At 35.7% G+C, this 22,786-nt stretch overlaps 1 protein-coding gene across 3 annotated transcripts in view; it reads right to left on the bottom strand.

Annotated features, from left to right (window-relative positions):
• The window catches only part of VEPH1 (ventricular zone expressed PH domain containing 1), a 222,840-nt gene that overhangs the window by 44,347 nt on the left and 155,707 nt on the right, over window positions 1-22,786 (bottom strand). For all 3 annotated transcript variants that reach the window (XM_077864580.1, XM_077864579.1, XM_077864581.1), the window contains 2 exons: window positions 11,567-11,706; window positions 8,232-8,366 (listed from right to left, as the gene is read on the bottom strand). In XM_077864580.1, coding sequence (XP_077720706.1) covers window positions 8,232-8,366; window positions 11,567-11,706 — 275 coding nt within the window. The remainder of the gene's footprint in view (window positions 1-8,231; window positions 8,367-11,566; window positions 11,707-22,786) is intronic.

Here is a 22,786-nt window from a genome sequence, read left to right as displayed (position 1 = left end):
TCTGATGGGATGTGGGATTTAAATTCGGAGGAGAATGCTCTAATGCACCAAGGTTTTGTCTTTCTCTTCTTTTTTTCTTTTAATTATCATTTTTGTTTTTGTTATATGGTCTCAAGGTCTTTGAGCAAATTATTCTCTTTGCCAGGAAAACTCATCTGACACCAGGTCAGAGAAGCTTCCCTTACCGCGCAACAAACACTGCTGTTCTTCATCACTTCCTTCAGGCATTTTATTTTTTTTTACAGTATCTTTCAGTGTGGCATCGTGCATTTCTTTACTTGCAAATTGCTTGTCTCCTCGGGGGCAGAGCATGATGATTTATGTTTGGTCTCTGCACAGAGCTTGGCATAAAGTAGGCATTCGCAAAAAAGTATTTGTAACTTAATGAATGAATTTACAGTTCTATCCACCAGGCCTTCACTGTGATTTTTTGTTGTTATTTCCTCCATCTTACTACGTGCGATGAAACCCTGTCCCTCTTTCATTTAAAAGTTCAGACTCTATTTTAATGTCCACCCTTCTTCCAACTCTGAGCCAGGGACGCCCCAGACATTGGCGTCTGTATCTACATCCCGCCCTCAATCTGCCTTCTCAACCCCTTTGCCTTCAGCTTCCTATTATGGATTATATTCTCGTTGTCTCTTGACCTCACCTTTGCTTGAGATGGTGCCAAGCAGATTTTCCTGGTTCTCAGCTTACAGCCTAAAAGTCCCCACGCCAAGTTAGGCTTTGGAAATCACAAACCCAGTTCCCATTTACCCCATTCTCACCTAGCTTGCTCTGAAAGGGAGGGCCCGACAAAACCAATCTCTCTCCAACACTGTGACTCACCCTGCTCCCCAGGAGGCTGACCCACCCCACTTGTCACACACGCAGACTTAAACTTATTTTGAGAATGTGAATCATTACAGCCTATATACAACAAATCCGCACCTTACTTAGGCATTCGTTGACTAGAGCACCGCATTAACACTGTAACTCGACACATTAAATCTAAGTCTTGGGGAGCATCAGAAAGTCTCCTTTTGTTATACCCAGAATCGGTGTTTCAGTCTTATTTATGCTTTGACACTACAGCCAATTACCCTGGGAACTGTCAAGTGTGTTTGTAGCAGTGTGGACTGAAAACAAATCTCCAAATGTTAGCCATATGGGGCACATTTTATTTCAGCAGTAAATTTAATTTTTTTTTTGTTTTGTTTTGTTTCCATAACGGGCAGTTTTGAGACCTCTTTTCTATGGCATATGGAATTTCTCCATACTTTGGGAACTAGAACATGTGATTCAAAAAAGGAGATTCCTCCCTCAAATTTCAGATTTTTAGTAATCCCCAATCAACTTTGTCAACTGCCTGCTTCCCTGGTAATCAGAGCACCCCTCCTTCTGAAGGGCTGGGCCGCACACGCACTGGAACGAAATCATTAGTGATACCTCTAGTTGCTCCCCGGAAGCCATCCTCCTTATTTCTTGAGTAAATTATTGGATTTTCTGCCTTTTTCTAAGATCTTTATTTTATAATGAAAACTGATGAACTTAAAATGGATTTTTCTTTAAGTAAACGGCTCACTTACATTTACTTACATAAGGCAATGTAACTAAAACTGTTATAATTGTTATTCTTTGATTATAAAAGAAGTCATACTTCTAACAGAAAATCTCAAAAATGCTAATTCCACCAACCAGAGCTAACCATTGCTAACATTTCAGTATATTTCCTTTTAGTAGTCTTAATGGAATTTTCCAAATAATCCTCTTTGGATAAATAATTTTGAATCTTGCAATGTGGCATTTGACATAGTACTGTTTCATGCCACTAAACATTTTTTATAAACGTGGTTTTTCATGTTTTCTTAATATTCTTCCATATGGGTGGAAAAAATATATATGTATACTTTTTATTCTCCCATCTTGAGACATTTACACTAAACATAAATAGCCCCACAATATTTTTTTGGTGTGCATATCTTAAGTTTTGTACACATTTCAGATTGTTTCTTTAGAATAGATTCCTAGAAACAGAATCACTGTGTTAAAGGATATGAACATTTTTAAGACTCTTGACCTGCATTGCTAAATTGTTTTTTAGAAGTGTTGAAATAATTTACACCCCAACTAAAAATGTGTGAGAGTGTCTAAACTCCCTTGCTGTAACCAGATTATTATCCTTCTAAAAATGGATTAAAAGGGGGTCATGTTAATGTTATTTTAATTTCAGCTTTTATATCTTTGACTATTAATGAAGAAAAATATTTTTTCTGAACTGAGTCTCCTTTGAGTTATTTGCTCATGTCCTTGGCCCATTGATTATTGATTTACGTATCTTAGGGATATTAAAATTCATCTTTCATACTGATTACATATTTTCATTTTAAGTCACTGTGCATGACAGGTTTTGTTTTTTATAAGCTTTGTATTTTTATGTAGTTGAATCTGTCAACACTCTACTCTTAAATGTTACTCATAGGTTTAATTGATTTTTTTAAAAGAGGAAAAGCATATGCAAAGGATAATGTAACAGATATCCATGTACTTGCCATATTAATAAATATTGATATTTTGCTTCTGATTTTAAAGGTTTACTTATTTATTTTAGAGAGAGAGAGCCCAAGCGTGAGGGGCAGAGGGAGAAGGAGACAGACTCTCAAGCAGGCTCCGCACTCAGCGTGGGGCTCAATCTCATTATCCCGAGATCACAACCTGAGCTGAAACCAAGAGTGGGATCCTTAACTGACTGCGCCCCCAGGCACTCTTGCTGCTGATTTTCTAAAAAACAAAATTACAGATGAATTTGAGATCTCTTTAATTCCCTTTCCAGTAACATTTCCCTCGCTCCTTTACCCACATCTTCATTATCCAGAGGCAAGCCTCTCATGAATTTTGGTGGATTTCAAAAAAATTTTTTAAACATTTTATTTATTTATTCATGAGAGAGAAAGAGAGAGAGAGAGGCAGAGACACAGGCAGAGCGAGAAGCAGGCTCCATGCAGGGAGCCCGATGCGGACTCGATCCCGGGTCTCCAGGATCACGCCCTGGGCCTAGGGCAGATGCTAAACCACTGAGCCACCCAGGGATCCCCCAAATATACTTTTTTATATTTTTACCACAGGTATGTGTACTCATAAGCATTCATAATACTGCTTAGAATGTTATAAAAATTTATGTAAGTTATCATGCTATTTTTTTACACTTTTGCAACCTGCTTATTAAAACTTAATATCCTGCTTTCAAGAGGGACTCCACGTTATTACGCATAGATTGAATTAATTCACTTTCACTGTCTGTAGAGCATGATTATACCACAACATGTCCTCATTTCTCTACTGATGAACATTTGCATCGCTCCTGATGTTTTGGTGCAGATAATATTCAGTGACATCTGTACATGTCTCCTGGTGCAGGCACGTTGAGAGTTTCACCTGGAAATGGAATCACAGGATGACAGGGTACAGGAGTTTATCACACCACCAGCTACTGCCAGGCTGTTCTTTGTAAAATGCTATAAAGAAAATTGCTTTGGGACGCCTGGGTAGCTCAGTGGTTGAGCGTCTGCCTTCAGCTCAGGGCGTGACCCCTTGGGGTCCCGGGATCGAGTCCCACGTTGTTCTCCCTGCACAGAGCCTGCTTCTCCCTCTGTCTGTGTCTCTGCCTCTCTCCCTGTGTCTCTTATGGATAAATACATAAAACTTTAAAAAAAAAGAAAAGAAAATTGCCTTAAACTTTGTCTAGGACAGAACATTTTTGTATGTTATAATACAAAAAACCTCCTTGTGGTAAAAAAAATTAAGCATTTATGATAAAATGCTTAAGCATTTTTCTGATAAGCTTTAAGGGGAATTAAAATTCTGGAAAGTTAGTTAATCACCCACCTTGTCAGTTATCAGTCATTTATGAATCTAATTAATGATTATTTACTTTTTCTTAAGTACTTTTTTCTTTTTGAAGTAGGCAATCTTTCATATTCTTATCGATAGTATATGAATATTCTCATTTTTTCACATCCTTCCAAGTCTTGTATTGTTACAATTTTTTATCCTTGCCAGTCTGATCATTGTAAAAAGGCATATAATTTTTAAATATTTAAATCAATTATTTCCCTGATTTTTAGTGAGACTAAACATCTTTTCTTATGTTCATTGTTCATTTGAGTTTCCTGTTCTGTGAATTTTCTGTTCATAGTCTTTGTCCAGTTTTGTCTTGGGTTGTTTGTTATCTTCCTTGTTGATTTAGGATTTTTGTGTTAATTATCCATATTTCAAATACCTTTTCACATCTTGTGCTTGTCTTTTAACTTTGTTAGAGTGTATTTTTGCAATACAGACATGTAAACAATGATGTAGTCAAAACTATTTTTTTCATCATTTCTGCTTACATATCTCAAAAAATTCTTTCTTATCCTGAGGTCACAAAGACAACTTTTGATATTTTCTTCTAATTATACAGTTTCATTGATTACATGTAGGCCTTTAATCCACCCAGAGTTATGTTGTCTAGAGTGTCTTTGTTATTCTTGAAAGAAAGAGAGAGAGAAATGCTGGCCAGAAATCAGAATTTTAGCCGACCTTTCTTGAGACATCGCAATGGCTGCCACTGTTCTGAGAACTACGTGTTGACTTAGTCCTCAAACAGCATTATGAGGTAGGAACAGATATTCTTGCCATTGCATAAAGAAAGAAAGTGAAGCTCAGAGTCAAAGTCTTCAGAACCCAGAAAGTGGCAGAGACAGATTTTAAACCCACGAAGTCTGGCTTCCGAGCCTCGCTTACCTACTCTGGCAGGTGTATGAGTCACCATAGGTAGGTTATGTGGCTGCACTATCCAAGCCTTAGTTTTTAACAAAGCACAAGACTGTTTCTTCTTCATGGGAAGTGTGCAGTGGGCCTGGGTGGCTCTCCAGAGCAGCAGTCCTCCACGTGGTGGCTCAGGATTCTGTGCGCACCTGCTGGCAACTCTCAACATTTGCTTCTGTAGTGACCGCGGTATAAAGAGAGGGAACACTTCTCATATTTCATTGGCTGAAGCAAGTCCCATGGCCAAACCTTACTTCCAGATGCAGGGAGATGTAATCTTCTTATGTGCCCGGAGTAGAGAGGAACCAGATGCCTCCGTGACAGCTGTGGTGTCACCTCGGCATGTGCTCATGTTCTAGCTCAGCCACTGACTAGCCGTGTGACTTTCGATAGGTCCCTTTGCTCCTGATTTTAATTTTGGGAAAATGACCTATTTATTCAGCTGGTGCTTATTAGTTATTGAGAGTCCAGTGTATGCCAGGCGCTGTGTGACCCTGCCATTGCAAGGATAAATGGGGTGCAATTCCTGCCCTCAAGCGGGTGGCAATTTAATAGCTATCTTACTGCTGATTTTCAGTTCTAAAATTCCAAGACATTGTTAAAAAGCAATCACAATAACAAACTCTCCAGAGCATTACGTTCTAGAGACTCAGACATTTTCTTAAGAGTTTCTTCCTTTTTTGTATATGTGAATCCACTTGGCTGCAGTGTTAGCTCATTTGCAGCAACAGATACACACATGCACATCACTTCCAAATTTCTGGTGTATGCACATACTGGCACGTGTGGGGAAAATAAAGCAGACTTTGGGTTATTCTCACGGCTCTTTTGAATTTAGTGGGCAGAACACTTCATAAAAAAAAAAGAAAAGAAAACAAAATCAATTCGATTGAGAAATACCTGGGCAGATAACTTTGCTACATAATGTAAATTCCAGATATCAGTGGTTTTTTAAAAAATTACTTATGAATAAATAAAATTATTAAAACTAAAGATTTCAAAACCATTTTGATTTGCAGTTAATTTTTCCCTAGAGGAATATTTATTCATATAAAATAGAAGAAATATGAAGACATATATTTACGAGCATGCACAAAACTGGCTTGCCAAATTTTTAAAAACATCTCTTAGGACTCGAGGCAGACTGCCAAGTTTTAATTTACTAGTGCCTGTAGTGAAAATACAGCTCACATGAAAAGATTTATAAGAATTTGAGGTATTGTCTTTAATCATGATGCAACAGTTTAAAATTTGAATGAAATATGAAAAAAAATCCATTGTACTTTACATTGATGCAATTATGGCATTCCCTTTATTCTTAATACTGCAAGTCTAATTCTTAAACTAAAGCCAAAAAAAAAAAAAATAGTGATGCAATAGTTGGATGGATTTTCAGTGTCTTACAGACCATTCTAAATAAATTTCTGATTGATCACATGCATTTGTCATCCTTCTTATAATCCTTCAACACTTAAGGGGTATTGAGTTAGTTTCACAATATAATAGTTTTTGATTAATTTGCTACTTGTTTGTACTCAAATTTATTTAACGCTGATATGCTTGTTCCCCCTTCTAATAGTAAAACAAGGAAAGAGACCATGACCATATACTCTCAGAACCTCTGGTTTGTCCAATAAACATCCAATTTCTTTCTTGAAGGTAAAAAAAGAATAATCAGAATCTTTGAGTATGCGAAGGGCTTAGAGAAGCTGGTTATATTTACTAAGGAGAGATCAATAACCATTCTCGATTCTCATCATACATATTCTCCTTGAATGATCTGATTTATTGCCATGACATCAAACGCTACCTTATGACTTCTCAGTCTATGTCTCCAGGAATGGCCTTCTTCCTGAGGTCCACACAGGCATTTCAGCTACGATCACCACTTAATTATCTACACAGATAGCTCAGATTCAAAATACACAAACAAGAATGCCTTATCTTCTTCCTCCACCTCAGCAACATTTGTGGTCTTTTTCAGAAGGGTGCCATCATCCATTCAGCCATATGATGCACCTGGAGTCATCCTTGGTTCTTCCATTTTCTTCAACAAGAACCAAGTCCTATTGGTTCTACTTCTATAATAGCTCTTGAACCCAGCCTCTCCCTACAACTTCCAACTTCAGTTTACACCTTTGTTTCTTACCTGATTCTAGTAATAACTTCTAAGTAGCCTTCCTATCTCCACCAAGCTTACTCTTGAATCATTTTCTCTATACCCAGGCCTATGACTTTTCTCATGCAAATCTGAACATGTCAGTATTGATACGCTTCCAGTTTTACCCTATTTGGTGAAGGGTGCTGTGCCACATTCTGGTCCTTCCCCAGCTTGGCTGTCTGCTCAGTAGCTCTCAGTCAGTTGTGCCCTGAGAGCGTTATCCCTGTTTCCACACTCCTAAAATGCTGTGTCTTAAGTCATACTTGCCTGCCTCAGTAGAGCTCTTTCTCACCTTGACCATGGTCCCTTTCTTCTGCTCACCTTCTTTTCTTCTCTTTTCTTTCTGTCTTTCTTTCTTTTTTTTTTTTTTTTTTTTTTTTGCTTTGTGGCAATCGCAGAGGACAAGGGGATGAAGGGAAGTATGGAGGGGAGAAATGAAAAGCACCAAAGAACTGGAGCTCAATTTCCTGATGCTCTTTGCCTTTCAACCCTAGAGTCCAGTCTATTTTGGTAAAACGTTTTCTATTCCACACCAGGTGCATAGCTTTTGTGTGTCTCTGAGTGGGCTGTGTTATGTCAGTTTGTCAGCCTTAAACAGCACTGTTGAGAATTTGGCTAAGCTACTCCATAGTATTGCTGCCTCAGCATCCATTTTGGTTGGCCAAGTGGGCTGCAGGGGCCTTAAACTGGCACTAATCCCCTCATGCACCTTCATGCCCTAGATAGCAGCCTGCAGAGTCACAAGCAAATACACACTCCTGATATGACACCTCCAATAGCTCTTGTGATCAACAGTTTCCCCTGCTTCTGAGGGCCTTCTTGTGGTGTCCCCTCTGGCCTTAGCCTTGGAACTTCCCAAAGCCCTCCACTCACAGCGCAATCAAGACATGTGTCCCAGGTCCTGCCATCTCTCTGCCTGCACCTTGCCTTGACCTCCCACTGTAGCCCCTAGAGTTATGCTGTATCCTTCCTCCGGAACATGTAAGTAATATGTTTCTCTATTTCAGTCTCTCTTGTGGTGTTTATTGAGCCAGGACTCATCATCTAGCACTCTGTTCTGCCATTTAACAAATATTAATTTAACAATCATAACAGGCAATGACCCTATCTACCAATATCACAATGATTTCCACATCAAAATTATTAATCAGTGTTTTTTGATAACGATGAAAGAAGGTTAAGGAAAGAAGAAAAAAATTCATCTATTAAGAAAAAGGCAAACTGTTTCAAGGCAATCTTGAATATTGGTTTAAAATAACATGTCCATGAAGGAAACACTTACCTTCTGCTGTGGAAACGTGGACTCCATCATGGCTGTTTCAAAGCTGTGAGCACCCTCTGCCTGAGTCTTCTCCCACAGAGCTCTGAGAAATTGTACAGAATGACTCTGTATGGACAGGGGCTCAGGAAACAGGCTCTGGAAGGGCATTAATGAGAAAACCATAACATTTCCTCTTGTCCTAACAATATTGTTAGATTGACTACCAGGTACTATTTAGGCTTGGTTTGAAATTCAATATGGTATAAATTTAAATAAAACAACAAAGAAATCTATCTTGAAGATCAAACAAATAATACATTTTAGGCTTTTCATTTTTTAATAGACAAGTAAAATTATATAATAGGATTCCAAGGCAGTTGATATTGATCTCTAAGTATGCCTAACCTTTGTAATGTAATATTTACCCCAATCATTTCCCAAGCATGGTACTTACTTGGAAAATGGTTAATATAAATATTCATATTTATTTGTTCAAAGATCTGAGAATTATGGTATAAAGTTAAAACTAAACTACAAATATCAAGTCTGTGAATATAGAGTAGATCATGAAGGCTAGAAATTAAGTAACTAAGAGTTCACTATGCAACAGCTCAAATATGAACAGTGTGAATGGATGGTGGGGAAACAAAAACACTTCTAATCCTAAAATGTGTAAGAGATGACTATTCCCAGAGCTAATACTCTAGTTTTGGATAATAAGATTATTCATATAAAGAAAATCACTTTTATATATACTTCATTCAAGTCAATGCAAATAAAATTTTCAAAGGAAGATCTAAATTGTGTTCGTTATGTATTTATTAATCAATCATGGGTTTAATAGTCATTTAAATATCATGATATGATATCTATAAAGTGAGAAGTATCAATTCAAGGGAACAATTATATAAAAACATAGAACATAATAAAGGCATAAAACATTATTTATATACATATAATACCATACATACTATCCTTCATGTGTGAGATATGATAAAATAATGATTTTGGCTTACAAAATTTTATTTTTTATGTCAATGACTGTCCAAGCATCAGTTTATGAGAATTTAGGTGGTTTATGTGTATAAAGTTTCTATTTAGTAAATGAAAACTAAAAATGTTTTTCCAGAAAAATCTAATTATTATTATCAAGATAAACTGTTTCTTATGCGGAGTGGGGAAAATGGAGGATCTTCTACCAGAAATGGTCCACAGATTATATAAGGCTAAGAGCCAGTACCAGATAAATTGATAATACAACCCATAATGTGGACACATCTGGGAATTTCTTGATTATTATCAGAAACTTATACAGCATATGATTTTCACCTGAAGAACAGGGCCTGATGTAACTAATCACCATTCCAAAGGGGACTATTTAGACTAGAATCTGTGAATTGAGAATTCCATTAATGTGTTAACTTGACAGAGAAAGGAAACAGCCTGACCCAGCATAGAAGGCATCACTAAGTTTGTAATGGTTAAGTCAAAGATCTGATTTTTGATGACCCCAAAGTCAGGGTTCACCCAGACTATACAATATCAAGGGTGTAGAAAAAGAAAGGAAGCATAGTAAAATGAACAAAGAGAAAAAGCATCATAAACAGATGCTTTTGGGTGATTTTGCTTAAAGAGAAACACAACGAATCAGACTAATTTAATAAAATAGGACTGAAGGAACAAAAACAAATCAAGTTTTTTGGTTTAGTTTCAGAAAACTGACAAGTAATGAGCAAAGCCAATCATGAAACCAAATAAAGACTTACTGATGGAAACTATTTGAAAAACATAAGTATAAGAAAAATAGAGTCATTTCTAGAAAAGGGAAAAAAATCAATGCTGGTTTTTATACACATACAGTTTGATTCACATCAAAATGTGAGTTGTTCTCTATGAGATATTATTAAATGTTCTTAAAAAGACTTCCCACAGGAAATGATGGTTTTCCTAAGGCGTCTCTATGCTGTCTTTTCTTAATTATTATACTTCCATTTTATTATTATGATCTATTCAGCATTAAAATTCATCTTTTCTTGGGATGCCTGGGTGGCTCAGCGGTTGAGTGTTTGACTTCAGTTCAAGGCATGACCCCGGAGTCCCAGGATTGAGTCCCACGTCGGGCTCCCTGCATGGAGCCTGCTTCTCCCTCTGCCTGTGTCTCTGCCTCTCTCTCTCTCTCTGCATCTCTCATGAATGAATAAATAAATAAATAAATAAATAAATAAATAAATAAATAAAATCTTTTCAAAAATTAAATTCATCTTTTCTTAATAAGCTTACCTTTTCTTTTTTTAAACTTTTCTTTATAAAAAAATGTAATTGGTTGCTAGGGGCTCTTATAGAAATATTTTACTAAAATAGAAATAACTAAGAATAGAAATAGAAACAAACTATTCTATTGCTTGGCCTAATTTTTATCTATTTTATAACATTTGTGTTCTGTTTTTTTCTGCCTCAGCCCTCTCTGCTTCTGCTTATAGTCCCTCATTTTATTTTTTAACACAAGTGCTACTGAGGAAAAGACCACTGAGTTAGGAGCCAAGTGGTCTGCATTCTGCCTTTAATCTTCTTATGAACTGTAGAAATGATGTCTGATATTCCTTCTATTACTAGCATTTTATAATCAAGTTTTAAAACATACTTATTTATTCATGAGAGACACATAGAGAGGCAGAGACATAGGCAGAGGGGGAAGCAGGCTCCCTGTGAGATTTGATCCTGGGAACCCAGGATCATGCCCTGAGCCAAAGGCAGACGCTCAACCACTGAGCCACCCAGGTGCCCCTTATAATCAAGTTTTACATGAAAGTTTAATGCATTCAGGAGAAGTATTTCCAAATATTGATGAATCTCTTTTGATGCTAAAATCTTTGCATCGAGTTGTTCATTTAGTTGAAAGTTCCTCTTTACATAACTTTTCCTATATCTATAAATTCTATGGGCAAAACTGGTATTCTAGTATCTTGACAATATCAAAAAGGAAATGTTGACACTAAAATTAATTAGAAAGCTGTGAACCCTACATAAGGAAAGCTATTCCTCCAAATAAGCTGTTTTTGTTGTTATTTTACAAAAAATATTTTCTCTCTTTTTTTTAAAGAGAAGAATATTCTCTTCTTCTTTAAAGCGAAGGACATTCAAGGTATTATTAGGTTTGGCCTCCTTAATACTAATCCAAATTCTTTTATAAAGAAACTACCCTAAAATATAGAAAACCCTTGTTAAGAATTAATGAAACACGTATGCATTGCTGTTATTTACACATGAACTCGTCAAAGAATAATTCAGTAAAAATGATTTTAAACTCATAGCCCACCAACTCACTAAGGACCCATGACAAACATGCAGATACACACCTGCTGAAAGAGGAACATGATGTGGATCCATGGCTGAGGTTCTTGGCTGATGAGAATAAAACTGGATTTACTGTAGAGGCAGTAATGACCCTTCAGGGAGCATGTGAAGAACAACTTTGCTACACAACTTCTAACAGAATCTAGAAATGAATATACAAAGCATTACACATAGATTCGTCCAGAGTTATACTTTATACTTCAATATAGAAACACATTTGGAAATACATTCTTCAGTTTCAGTCTGCAAACTAATAACTACAAACAAAACTATGCATTTGGGAGTGGATCCATTTCATGGAAAGTAGATTTAACTAAAGATGTCTTCAACAAGTTATATTCTTTCTATCCATCTTTCCCTTGTTTTCATTAATAATGCATTAGGAATCTCCAAGCAACTCACCTGAAGGAAAGAAAACCTCTCTCCAATAAAAAGGGAGATATAGTGTTATTACCCCCTGATTGGGCACTTTGAAATGAAAATGTGGGAAGGATAAGCAAATGCACAAGTAAATGCAGAGGAAACCTAGGCATTTTCTGCATGGACAAGTGACACTGTTCTCTTGGTTGTACAGGGGCCACAGAGACAGCCTCCAGAATGACTGCCAGAGGTGTGGCTTCCTGTGAACTGTCCTGGTTTGGTTTGAAAAGTTTATCTCAAATTGAAGAGGTTCATCAGGGACATTTAATGAGATTATTTTTAGAGATAAGAAAGTGGGGGAGGGTGGTGGTGGCTGCATGGAGCAGACATGGCAAGAAGCTGTTAGTAGGAGGAGCCACTTAAGTTTTACACTCTACAAGATGGGTGTTCTTCCTATTCTAAAAATGAGGAAACTTAGCACATTAGCGGGTCAGCCTAGTGAACCACTGTGAATGCCTGGTTCACCACTATGACCTTGACATGTGGCATACAATAGATGCTCAAGAGAGCATCTGGACAGATGAATGATGCTCTGGTATCCAGAAAAACTTCACAAGCCTACCCAATCTGTGGCAGAGCCAGGATTTAAACTCAGCTAAGCTTATGCCACATTAAGATGCTTTAGGCTCTACCATACTGGGAATTTTTAAATCTGTCATATTGATAATACATGAGGTATTTATTATTTCAGAGTTCAGCTAATATTTTAAATGAAATGTTTTGAAAACTAATAGATTTTTGGTATGCACTACTTTTAAAAATGGAAATATGAGTTATGGTTTACTAAAATTTGATGGGGACCCTAATAAAGTAGCTATCAGTCCCCACCTAAGAGAGTGCCCTGGGTTCCCTGGAGAATTGGGGAGGCCTGTCTGTGCACTATAAGGACTCAGGTGTGAAGGAATATCAGGCTTTTCAGGAAAAGGTTAAAAAATTTAAGGAAGAGTGGCCAATGACACATTAGAGGAGAAGGCATTGGAAATAAAGCCACAGATCAATTTAGAATTATGTACATCAATCTTAATAATTATAAATTTTTGTGATTCTGAAACACTGATATGGAAGAGGATGTTTTTGTGAAGTTAATTGTTTTGGGGAATTAAAAAAATGAGCATTCAATATTGAGATCAACTTCAAAAATGAGTTAAGCATTCAATATCCTTGTATAAGATCAGAAATCATTTCTGTATTCTGTGGGTTAATGGATTATGAGATGTAGAAAGACTGAAGGTTCAGTGAAAAAGACCAGGAGACCCTGCACTGAGAAAGAGAGATCTGAGTATAGAATTGAACACAATATTGGCTTAAAATTGCCCTATCAGAAATTGTTTGAAATGGTAATTAAAAATACTTTTTTGGTACAGATGTTCTAAAAATTGGATTTAAATTAATCAATAGCAGAGAAAAAGAAGACCAAGTATGCTATAAATGCACATACACACCGATGGTATTTGCAATAAAGCTAGTTGTGATGTATACACTGAGATAACCATATATTTTGCTTTAATAGAAGAGTTCAAAAGAGAACAAGTTCTTTTCTAAGTACCTATGCAATAGCTTGACAGTCACAAGGTGGACTCTGCCATAAAAAAAGTTTTGTCTTTTTCCTTTCCTTAAATATTCTCAGTGCTCATTCATGTTTCCTTTTGCAAATGAACATTGATTAGATTTATTTTACTTGCCCGGAGTCTACCAGCTTTCTATACACAAACCTCAGGCATCCCAGATCACACAGAATGGGCAAAGCAGTTGAAGACAGAGGTATTTAACTTAGAAGCATATATGCCGGCTGTAAAAAATAAGCCAGTTCTGTGATATCTTCTGTTAATGCTTTCCATAATCTGATCTGTAGCAATATTTTTTTTCCTCACTTTTTTTAGAACTTTTCTAACTTGGAAAAATTTCCCCACAACATTAACATTTAATCATTGACTTCTCTCTGCAATTTTCTCCCTCATGTTCTCTCTGTGGTACTGAATGGTAGGCATGCAGTAAATGGTTGTTGGATGAATGAATGAATGTCAGACATTATGTGGAGAGCAAGAAGGGCCAGAATGTTGACTCTGCTCTTAAGAAGCCTACAGCAAGATGGGAGAAACGTTTTTAAACAAAACATAAATTGTTTTAAGACCATAGGATAATGGAAAAGCACACAATTCTAACTGCTCAGAGAAACGAGCACCTATTTTATTTGGGGAACGAGGGGAATCTTCATGGAAAAGAGAATATTTGAGGTCACTTTGAAAGATAACCAAGATCTTTAACTTAGAAAAAATTGGAAGGAAAAAAGCAATTTTAAGTGTATGGAACATCCAGAAAAAACAAAACAAAACAAAACAAAACACAAGGCATGAAGTTCAAGGTAATTTGAGTTAGTAACTTTAGTATATCTGGGTCATTATGATATTTTTTACTATATAGTTGATGTCCAAAGGGTTATTTATAGAGTAAATGTTGAAGGTCATGCTTTGCTAAATATATAATGCTTTGCATATTCCCCAAATCTGATTATTTCTTTTTTTCTGGTAGATAACAGCCTATCTTTGTAAAAATCAAAGGATTTGTTGCGGTTTTTATAAATATTGAAGTTAACATGAACATCAATAGTTGTATAATGTAAGTTGAAATATCCAAAATACATACATCACACACATGGGTAGATTTAAAGGTCTGATACAAAATACAAGAAGAGGTTCCAGTTCAAGATGGCAACATAGGAAAATCCTGGACTCAGATAAGCAATATGCTTGATAAAGAATTTAAAATAATGATCACAAAAATACTCACTAGGCCAGAGAAAAGAATGGAAGAACTCAAGTGAGACCTTCAATAAAGAAATAGAAAATATTAAAAAGAACCAATCAGAATTGACAAATACAATAACTAAGACAAAAAGCAACTAGAGCGAATCAACAGATTAGAGGATGCAGAAAATGTATCAGTGATCTGGAAGACAGGATAATGGAAGTACGCAAGCTGACATCAAAAAGAGAAACAGATTTTTAGAAATGAGGATTAAGTGATCTCTTGGATAATGTCAAGCCAACAAATATTTGCATAGTAGAGGGTCCCTGAAGAAGGAGAGAGAGGTGTAGGAAACTTATGTCAAGAAACAATAACTGAAAACTTCCTTAACTTAGGGAGGGAAATAGACATTCAAGTCCAATAAGCACAGAGAGTGCTTCAAACAAGATGAAATGAATCCAAGGAAGTCTACACCATGGTCCATAATAATTAAAATGTCGAAGGTTAAAGATAAAGAGGGAGTCATAAGAGCAGTAAGAGAGAAACAAGAAGTCACCCACAAGGGAAAACCTATAAGATTATAAGCTGATTTTTAAGCAGAGACTTTGCAAGCCAAAAAAGAGTGGCATTACATATTTTAAGTGCTGAAAGGAAAAAACCTACAACCAGGAATACTCTACCTGGAATATCTCTATCCAGATTTGAAGGTGAAATAACAAGTTTCCCAGACAAAAAGAAGATAAAGGAATTTCACCACTAAACAGCCTTACAGGAAATGTCAAGGGGATTTCTTTAAGGAAAAGAAATGGCCATAAGTAAACATAATAAAAAGATGTAAAATATGACAACACATACATAGATGTGGAGAAGAGAGTAAAAAGGGAAGAGAAGGTAAACAAAATTATTTTTTTGTTTCCTTTTTAAAATGTGTTTGAACTTACATGATCATTAAATGCATATGGACTGCTATTTACTTAGAATGTTTATTTGAACCTTAGTAACCACAAGCCCAAAAACCTATGATAAATACACAAAAAGTCAAGGGAAAGAAAGGCAAATAAAACACTAAGGACACTCACTGATCACAAAGAAATAGAGCAAAAGAATATAGAAAAAAAAAAAAAAGAACTACAAAAACAACCAGAAGACAACATTTTAAAAATGGCAATAAATACCCATCAATAGTTACTTAAATGTAAGTGGCCTAAAAGCTCCAATCAAAAGACATATGGTGGTGGAATTGATAAAAAAATAAATAAAAATAAGACCCATCTATATGCCACCTACAAGAGACTAACTTCAGACCTAAAGACACATGCAGACTGAAAGTAAAGGTATAGAAAAACATTCAACATGCAAATAGAAGCAAAAAATAATAAAAATAAAAGCTGGGGTATCAATATTTACATTAGACAAAATATACTTTAAAACAAAGACTAACAAGAGAAAAAGAAGGGCATCAATCCAACAAAAGGATAATTATAAATATCTACACAGCCAATAGTGGAGCACCTAAATTTATAAAGCAAATATTAACAGATATAAAGAGAGAACTTGATGGTAAAACCATCATAGTAGGGGACTTTAACAGTCCACTTACATCAATGGATAGATCATCCACACAGAAAATCTGTAAGGAAGCAATGTCTTTGAATGGCACATTGGACCAAATGTATATAACAGATATATACAGAACATTCCATCCAAAAACAACAAAACACACACTCTTTTCAATTTCACATGGAACATTCTCCAGAACATATCTGTATTAGGCCATAAACAAGCCTCATAAATTGAAGAAGATTCAAACCATACCATGCATCTTTCCTGATCACAATAGCATGAAACTAGAAATAAATCACAATAACAAAACTGGCAAAAACACAAACACATGGAGACTAAACAACACGATAGTAAAAAAAAATAGGCTAATGAAGCAATCAAAGAAGACATTGAAAAATGCAAAGAGAAAAATGAAAATGAAAACACAAGAGTCCAAAATCTCTGGAACACAGTAAAAGCAGTTCTAAGAGGAAAGTATATAGCAATACAGACTTACCTCAAGAAATAAGTAAAACTCAAATAAACAATCTAACCTTATACCAAAGGAATTGGAAAAAGAAGAACAAACAAAGCCCAAGGTGAATAGAAAAAAGGAAATAATAAATGATGGAAGAGAATAAATATATGATGTAGAAAAAGCTAAAACAAAAACAAAACAGTAGAATAAGTCAATGAAACAAAGAGCCAGTTCTTTCAAAATATAAACAAAGTGGATAAACCCTTAAGCAGACTCATCAAGAAAATAAAAAGACTCAAATAAATAAAATCAGAAATGAAAGGGGAGAATGAAAAACTCACACCTCAGAAATACAAAGGATTACAAGAGAACATTATGAAAAATTATTTGCCAACAAACTAGACAACCTAGAAGTGGATAAACTTCTAGAAACATATAATCTTTAAAAACTGATGCAGGAAGAAACAGAAAATCTCACAGACTGATTACAAGTAATGAAATTGAACTGTTAAGTAAAAAAACTACCAAAAAATAAAAGTTCAGGACCAAGTGGATTCACGTTTGAGTTCTACCAGATATCTAAAGAGTTAACAGCTATTCTTCTCAAAATATTCCAAAAACTAGAAGACTAAGGAAAGCTTCCAATGCATTCTATAAGTCCAGCATTAATTACCCTGACACCAAAACCAAAGACATCACAAAAAAGAAAACTACAGGCCAATATTCCTGATGAACATAAATATAGAAATCCTCAACAAAATATTAGCAAACTGCGTACAACAATACATTAATAAAATTGCTCACCACAATCAAGTGGGATTTATTCCTGGGATGCAAGGATGGTTCAATAGTCATAAACCAATCAATGTCATACTCCACACCAACAAAACAAAGGATAAGGGGCACCTGGGTGGCTCTGTTGGTTAGGTGTCTGCCTTCAGTTCAGATCATGATCCCAGGGTCCTGGGATCAAGCCCCACTTTGGGCTCCCTGCTCAGCAGGGGAGTCTGGTTCCCCCCTCACCCCCTACCCCTTCCCTCACTTGTGTGCTCTCTCTCTCTCTCAAATAAATAAATAAATAAAGCCTTAAAAAAAACAAAAAATGAAGGATAAAAATCATACGGTCATTTCAATAGATGCAGAAAAAAACCTCGACAAAGTACAACCTCCACTTATGATAAAAACTCTCAACAAAATGGGGTTAGAGGAAACATAGCTCAACATAATGAAGATGTATATGGAAAATGTCCTGTTAACATCATCTTCAATGGTGAAAACTGAGAGCTTTCCTTCAAGGTCAGGAACAAGACAAGAATGTCCACTCTCACCACTTTTATTCAACATGGTACTAGAAATCCTAGCCACAGCAATCAGACAAGAAAAAGAAATAAGCATCCATATTGGTAAAGAAGTAAAACTTTCACTATTTGCCGATGACATGACACTATATGGAGAAAAATCCTAAAGATCCCAACAAAAAACTACTAGAAATAATATATAAATTCAGTGAAGTGATATAATACAAAATTAAGACACAGAAATCAGTAGCATTTTTATATGCTGACAGTGAAGTCACAGAAAGGGAAATTTAAAAAGTAACACCATTTATAATTGTACCAAAAATAATAAAATATCTAGGAATGAACCTAAGCAAAGAAATGAAGGACATGTACTCTGAAAACTATAAAACACTGATAAAGACATTGAAGATGACACAAACAAATGGAAACATATTCCATGCTCATGGATAGGAAAAAATATTATCAAAATATCAATATTACCCAAAGCAATCTACAGATGCAGTGAAATCCCTATCAAAATACCAACAGCATTTTGGGTTTTTTTTGTTTTTTTTTTTTTACAAAACTAGAATTTTACTAGGATTTATATGGAGCCAAAGAAGACCCTAAATAGCCAAAGCAATCTATGAGAAAGCAGGAAAGAATATCCAATGGGAAAAAGTCTCTTCAACAAATGGTATTGGGAAAAATGTTCAGACATATGCAGAAGAATGAAACTTGATCACTTTCTAACACCACACACAAAAATAAACCCAAAATGGATTAAAGACCTAAATGTGAGACCTGAAACCATAAAAATCCTAGAGGAGAGCACAGGCTCTCTGACATTGATCATAGCAACACTTTTCTAGATATGTCTCCTGAGGCAAAGGAAACAAAGGCAAAAATAAACTATTGGGACTATGGTAAGAAAAAACTTTTGCACAGCAAAAAGATTTAAAAAAAAAAAAGACAACCCATTGAATGTGAGAAGATATTTGCAAATGATATATCCAATAAGTTGTTAATATCTGAAAAATATAAAGAATGTATACAATTCAATATATTTGTAAATGACATATCTAATAAGCTGTTAATATCTGAAATACATAAATAACATATACAATTCAACATAAAAAAATCTGATTTAAAAATGAGCAGAGGACCCGAATAGACATTCTTCCAAAGAAGATATACTGGAGGCTAGCAGACACATGAAAAGAAGCTCAACATCACTCATCATTTTTTTTTTTTTTTTTTTAACTTACAGATGACATTTATTAAGGAAAAAGCATCCTGAAGGACCAGGACCATCTTCATCAGCCAGCAAATCAGATGAAATACAATATAATGGAAAGAAAAACTTTCTTTTCCATAAAACCAGAGTCTAGGAATATGCTAGTAAACTTAATGTGAATATAAAGGCTGCCAGAGCAATCTTCTACATAAATGCCTCCCAAATTTCCATTTCAGACACAGGAATGAGGGATTTGGGGGGAAATGATCTTTGAATCAACATTTTACCTTCAATTCTTTGCTTCCCTGACTTCTGACAGTTTGGTAAATTGGGGGTGGGGGGGTCATCGCATTTAAAAGAAATGCAAATAACAACCACAGTGAGGTATCACCTTACACCAGTTAGAATGGCTACAATCAAAATTACAAGGATTAGCAAATGTTGGCAAGGGTGTGGAGAAAAAAGAAAACCTCCTGCACTGTTGGTAGGAATGTAAATTGGTGCAGCCACTGTGGAAAACACTATGGAGCCTCCTCAGAAAATTTAAAGTAGCAATACCATGTGATCCAATAATTTCACAATCAGGTATCTACCCACGGAAAACAAAAACAGTAACACAAAAAGATATATGCACCCCTAAGTTTACTGCAGCATTATTTTTAATAGCCAAGACATGGAAGCAACCGAAGTGTCCATCAGTAGAAAAATGGGTAAGGAAAACGTGGTATATCTACACAACAAAATATTCGATGGCCATAAAAGAAGCTGAAACCATGCCATGGGAGACAACATGGGTGGGCCTAGAGGGTATGATGCTAAATGAAATAAATCAACCTGAGAAAGACAAATAACTGCATGATTCCCCTTATAAATGGAATCTTAAAAAAAAAAAAAAGAATAAACCAACAAAAACACAGAATCAGAACTTTAAATACAGAGAACAAAACTGGTAGTTGCCGGATGAGAGGTGGTGGTGGAAGGTTGGGCAAAATGGGTGGGGGGAGAGGGAGATACAGGCCTGCAGGGATGGAATGAGGAAGTCAGGGGAATAAAAGGCAGGAATATAGGGCCAGTGCTACTGTAACAGCGATGTAATGGGACAGACGGTAGCTAAACTTATTGCGAACATGGCATAATGTATAAACTTGTCAAATCACTAAGTTGTGCACCGGAAACTAACGTAGCATTATGTGCCAGCCACACGATTCTTTAGGAATCCTTTGGAATTCTTTTTTTTTTTCTTTTTCCTCTCTTACTTTTCTCCCTCAGTTTATACTCCTTTATTCCTGCACTATATTCATGGTACCATTTTAAAATTTTGTATGTATTTTCAAACAACTTTTATTTTAGAGTACTTTTAGATTTACAGAAAAGTTATGAATAGCTAACAGTTCTCATACACTAGGCAACCAGCTTCTCCTATTACATTTGTTAAGAGTCATGAACCAATGTTGATACACTGTTATAAACTTACTTCTTAGTTTATTCAGATTTTGTTCGTGTATACTTAGTGTCCTCTTTCTGTTCCAGGATCCGGTTCAAGATGCTGTGTTCAAGACATGTATTCATGACATATTTTTAGGCTCTTCCTGGACATGGCAAGTTCTCAGAGTCTCTTTGTTTTTCATGACATTAACTGTTTTGAGGAGTACTTCTGTTGTGTGTGTTGTGGGATGCCCCTTAGATGTGGTTTTTCTGTTTTTCTTTTATAATTAGACTGAGATTTTGAGTCTTGAGGAGGAAGACCACACAGATAAGGTGCTATTTGCATCAAGAGGAGTTTATTTGATCAACATGACTTAATAACTATTTATGTTGACTTTGATCACCTGGCTGAGATAGGGCTGACCAGGTTTCTCTGTTTCTAAGTTACTCTTTTTCTTCTTTGCACTTTCTACACTATCCTCTTTGGAAGGAAGTCATTATGCGGAGCCCACACTTAAGGAGGGGGGAGTCAGCTGCACCTCCTTATGGGCAGAATAACTACATTAATTATGTCAGATTGTGCACATATTTGTCTCTTATTCCTTCAGTTATTTCATTAAAATTATTTAGTCAATTATTATATCAGTATGTACTCATGAATATTTATTTTATAATTCAGCACTATTTTATTCATTTTTTTGCTCTAATTGTTTCTGCTTTGGCCATTGGGAGCTCTTTCAGTTGGCTCCCGTGTTCATTTGATGTGCCCCCATCATTGCATGGTGTGGTTTTGTTTTGTTTTTGAGCACTTCCTTACTTCCTGGTACTAAAAGATGATCCAGGATCATCATGATTGTTTTCTGCCCTGTTATAGATCATCTATTTCTCAAGGACTTCTTTCGATTGGAGAATAGTGTTAGAAACTACGATGTGGGTACTAGGTATGCTTGTTGTTACTGGGGTGTCATTGCTCCTTGGCCCTCTCAGCTGACAAAACAAGGAAATTATGTGTGCACACTAACCTGGGTGTGATTATATGTAACCTGTCTGAATATATGTCCAGAAAGATAAAAGTTGATGAGTTTGTGACTCACAGTCTGTCTTTTGACCAAATTAATGAAGCCTTTGACCTGTTGCATGCAGGAAAGGGCATTCAAACTGTTGTAAGGCCTTAAATTCAACAGAGAAAACATGTCCATCCTTGTACTGAAGTCTTGTGGTCCAACTGGAACAGCCAGACAAGCAGGGGGATGCTCTTCTAAGTTCACAGCCTCTTAGACCTTTTCTACTACTACTTTTAGAGTAACCTTCTCTAGGGAATAATATTTTTTGTATAATTCATAAATCTCTAATCAAGGACAAGGCTAATACAGTCATAAATTTGTTTTCTGAACTCTCCTTCACATGAATAATTGCCAACCCATTAAGGAATATTCTAAAATAATAAAAGTAATTTCTGCATAAAAATTTGTAATTTGTATATTTACATATCTGTAATATTTCTATGTATAGCCATCTGCATCTATGTTAAGCTAAACATGGGTTCATATCAACAACTTCAGTTTATTACCACATGGATCATTCTAGCCTCCTCCCCTTGCTTATCTGAATTCTCACTTCAACAGTGAAGGAGCCTGGTTCTCCCTCTGTTAGATTTTACTGTCTACTATAAAAGGTAGAGTTCTCTCCCTCTTCCTCCCTTCCCTTCCTCCCTTCTGTTTTTCTTTCTTAAAAACCTTTGTATATTGAGCATCCACTATAGTGCCTGGGGTACAGGCCTACCTCTAAACATAACCATGATATTTTATTCTACTCTTTCCGTTCCTTCTAGAAAAACAAAAGTAAAACCAGTAGGATAACCCCATGAACATAATGAAAAATTATAATACAAATAATACAATATTAACATCTATGTTGAAGTTTTATTTCACTTTAAACGCTCCACAATGTCATCTCTAACATGAGATATATTTGTAAACATGAACATTCTACCTTAGTTTAGCCACTTGTTTTTTTGGCCATATTCCAGATGCCAGTATCTCTTTATGATCTTGGTAAGTAAGTACTTTTTTGTTTTATGGCTGTAAAATGCCAA

Source organism: Canis aureus, chromosome 22 (genome assembly GCF_053574225.1).
Source record: "Canis aureus isolate CA01 chromosome 22, VMU_Caureus_v.1.0, whole genome shotgun sequence".
NCBI lineage: Eukaryota > Metazoa > Chordata > Mammalia > Carnivora > Canidae > Canis > Canis aureus.
The sequence above is the reverse complement of the archived record's forward strand: the minus strand, read 5'-3'. Positions and strand labels throughout refer to the sequence as shown.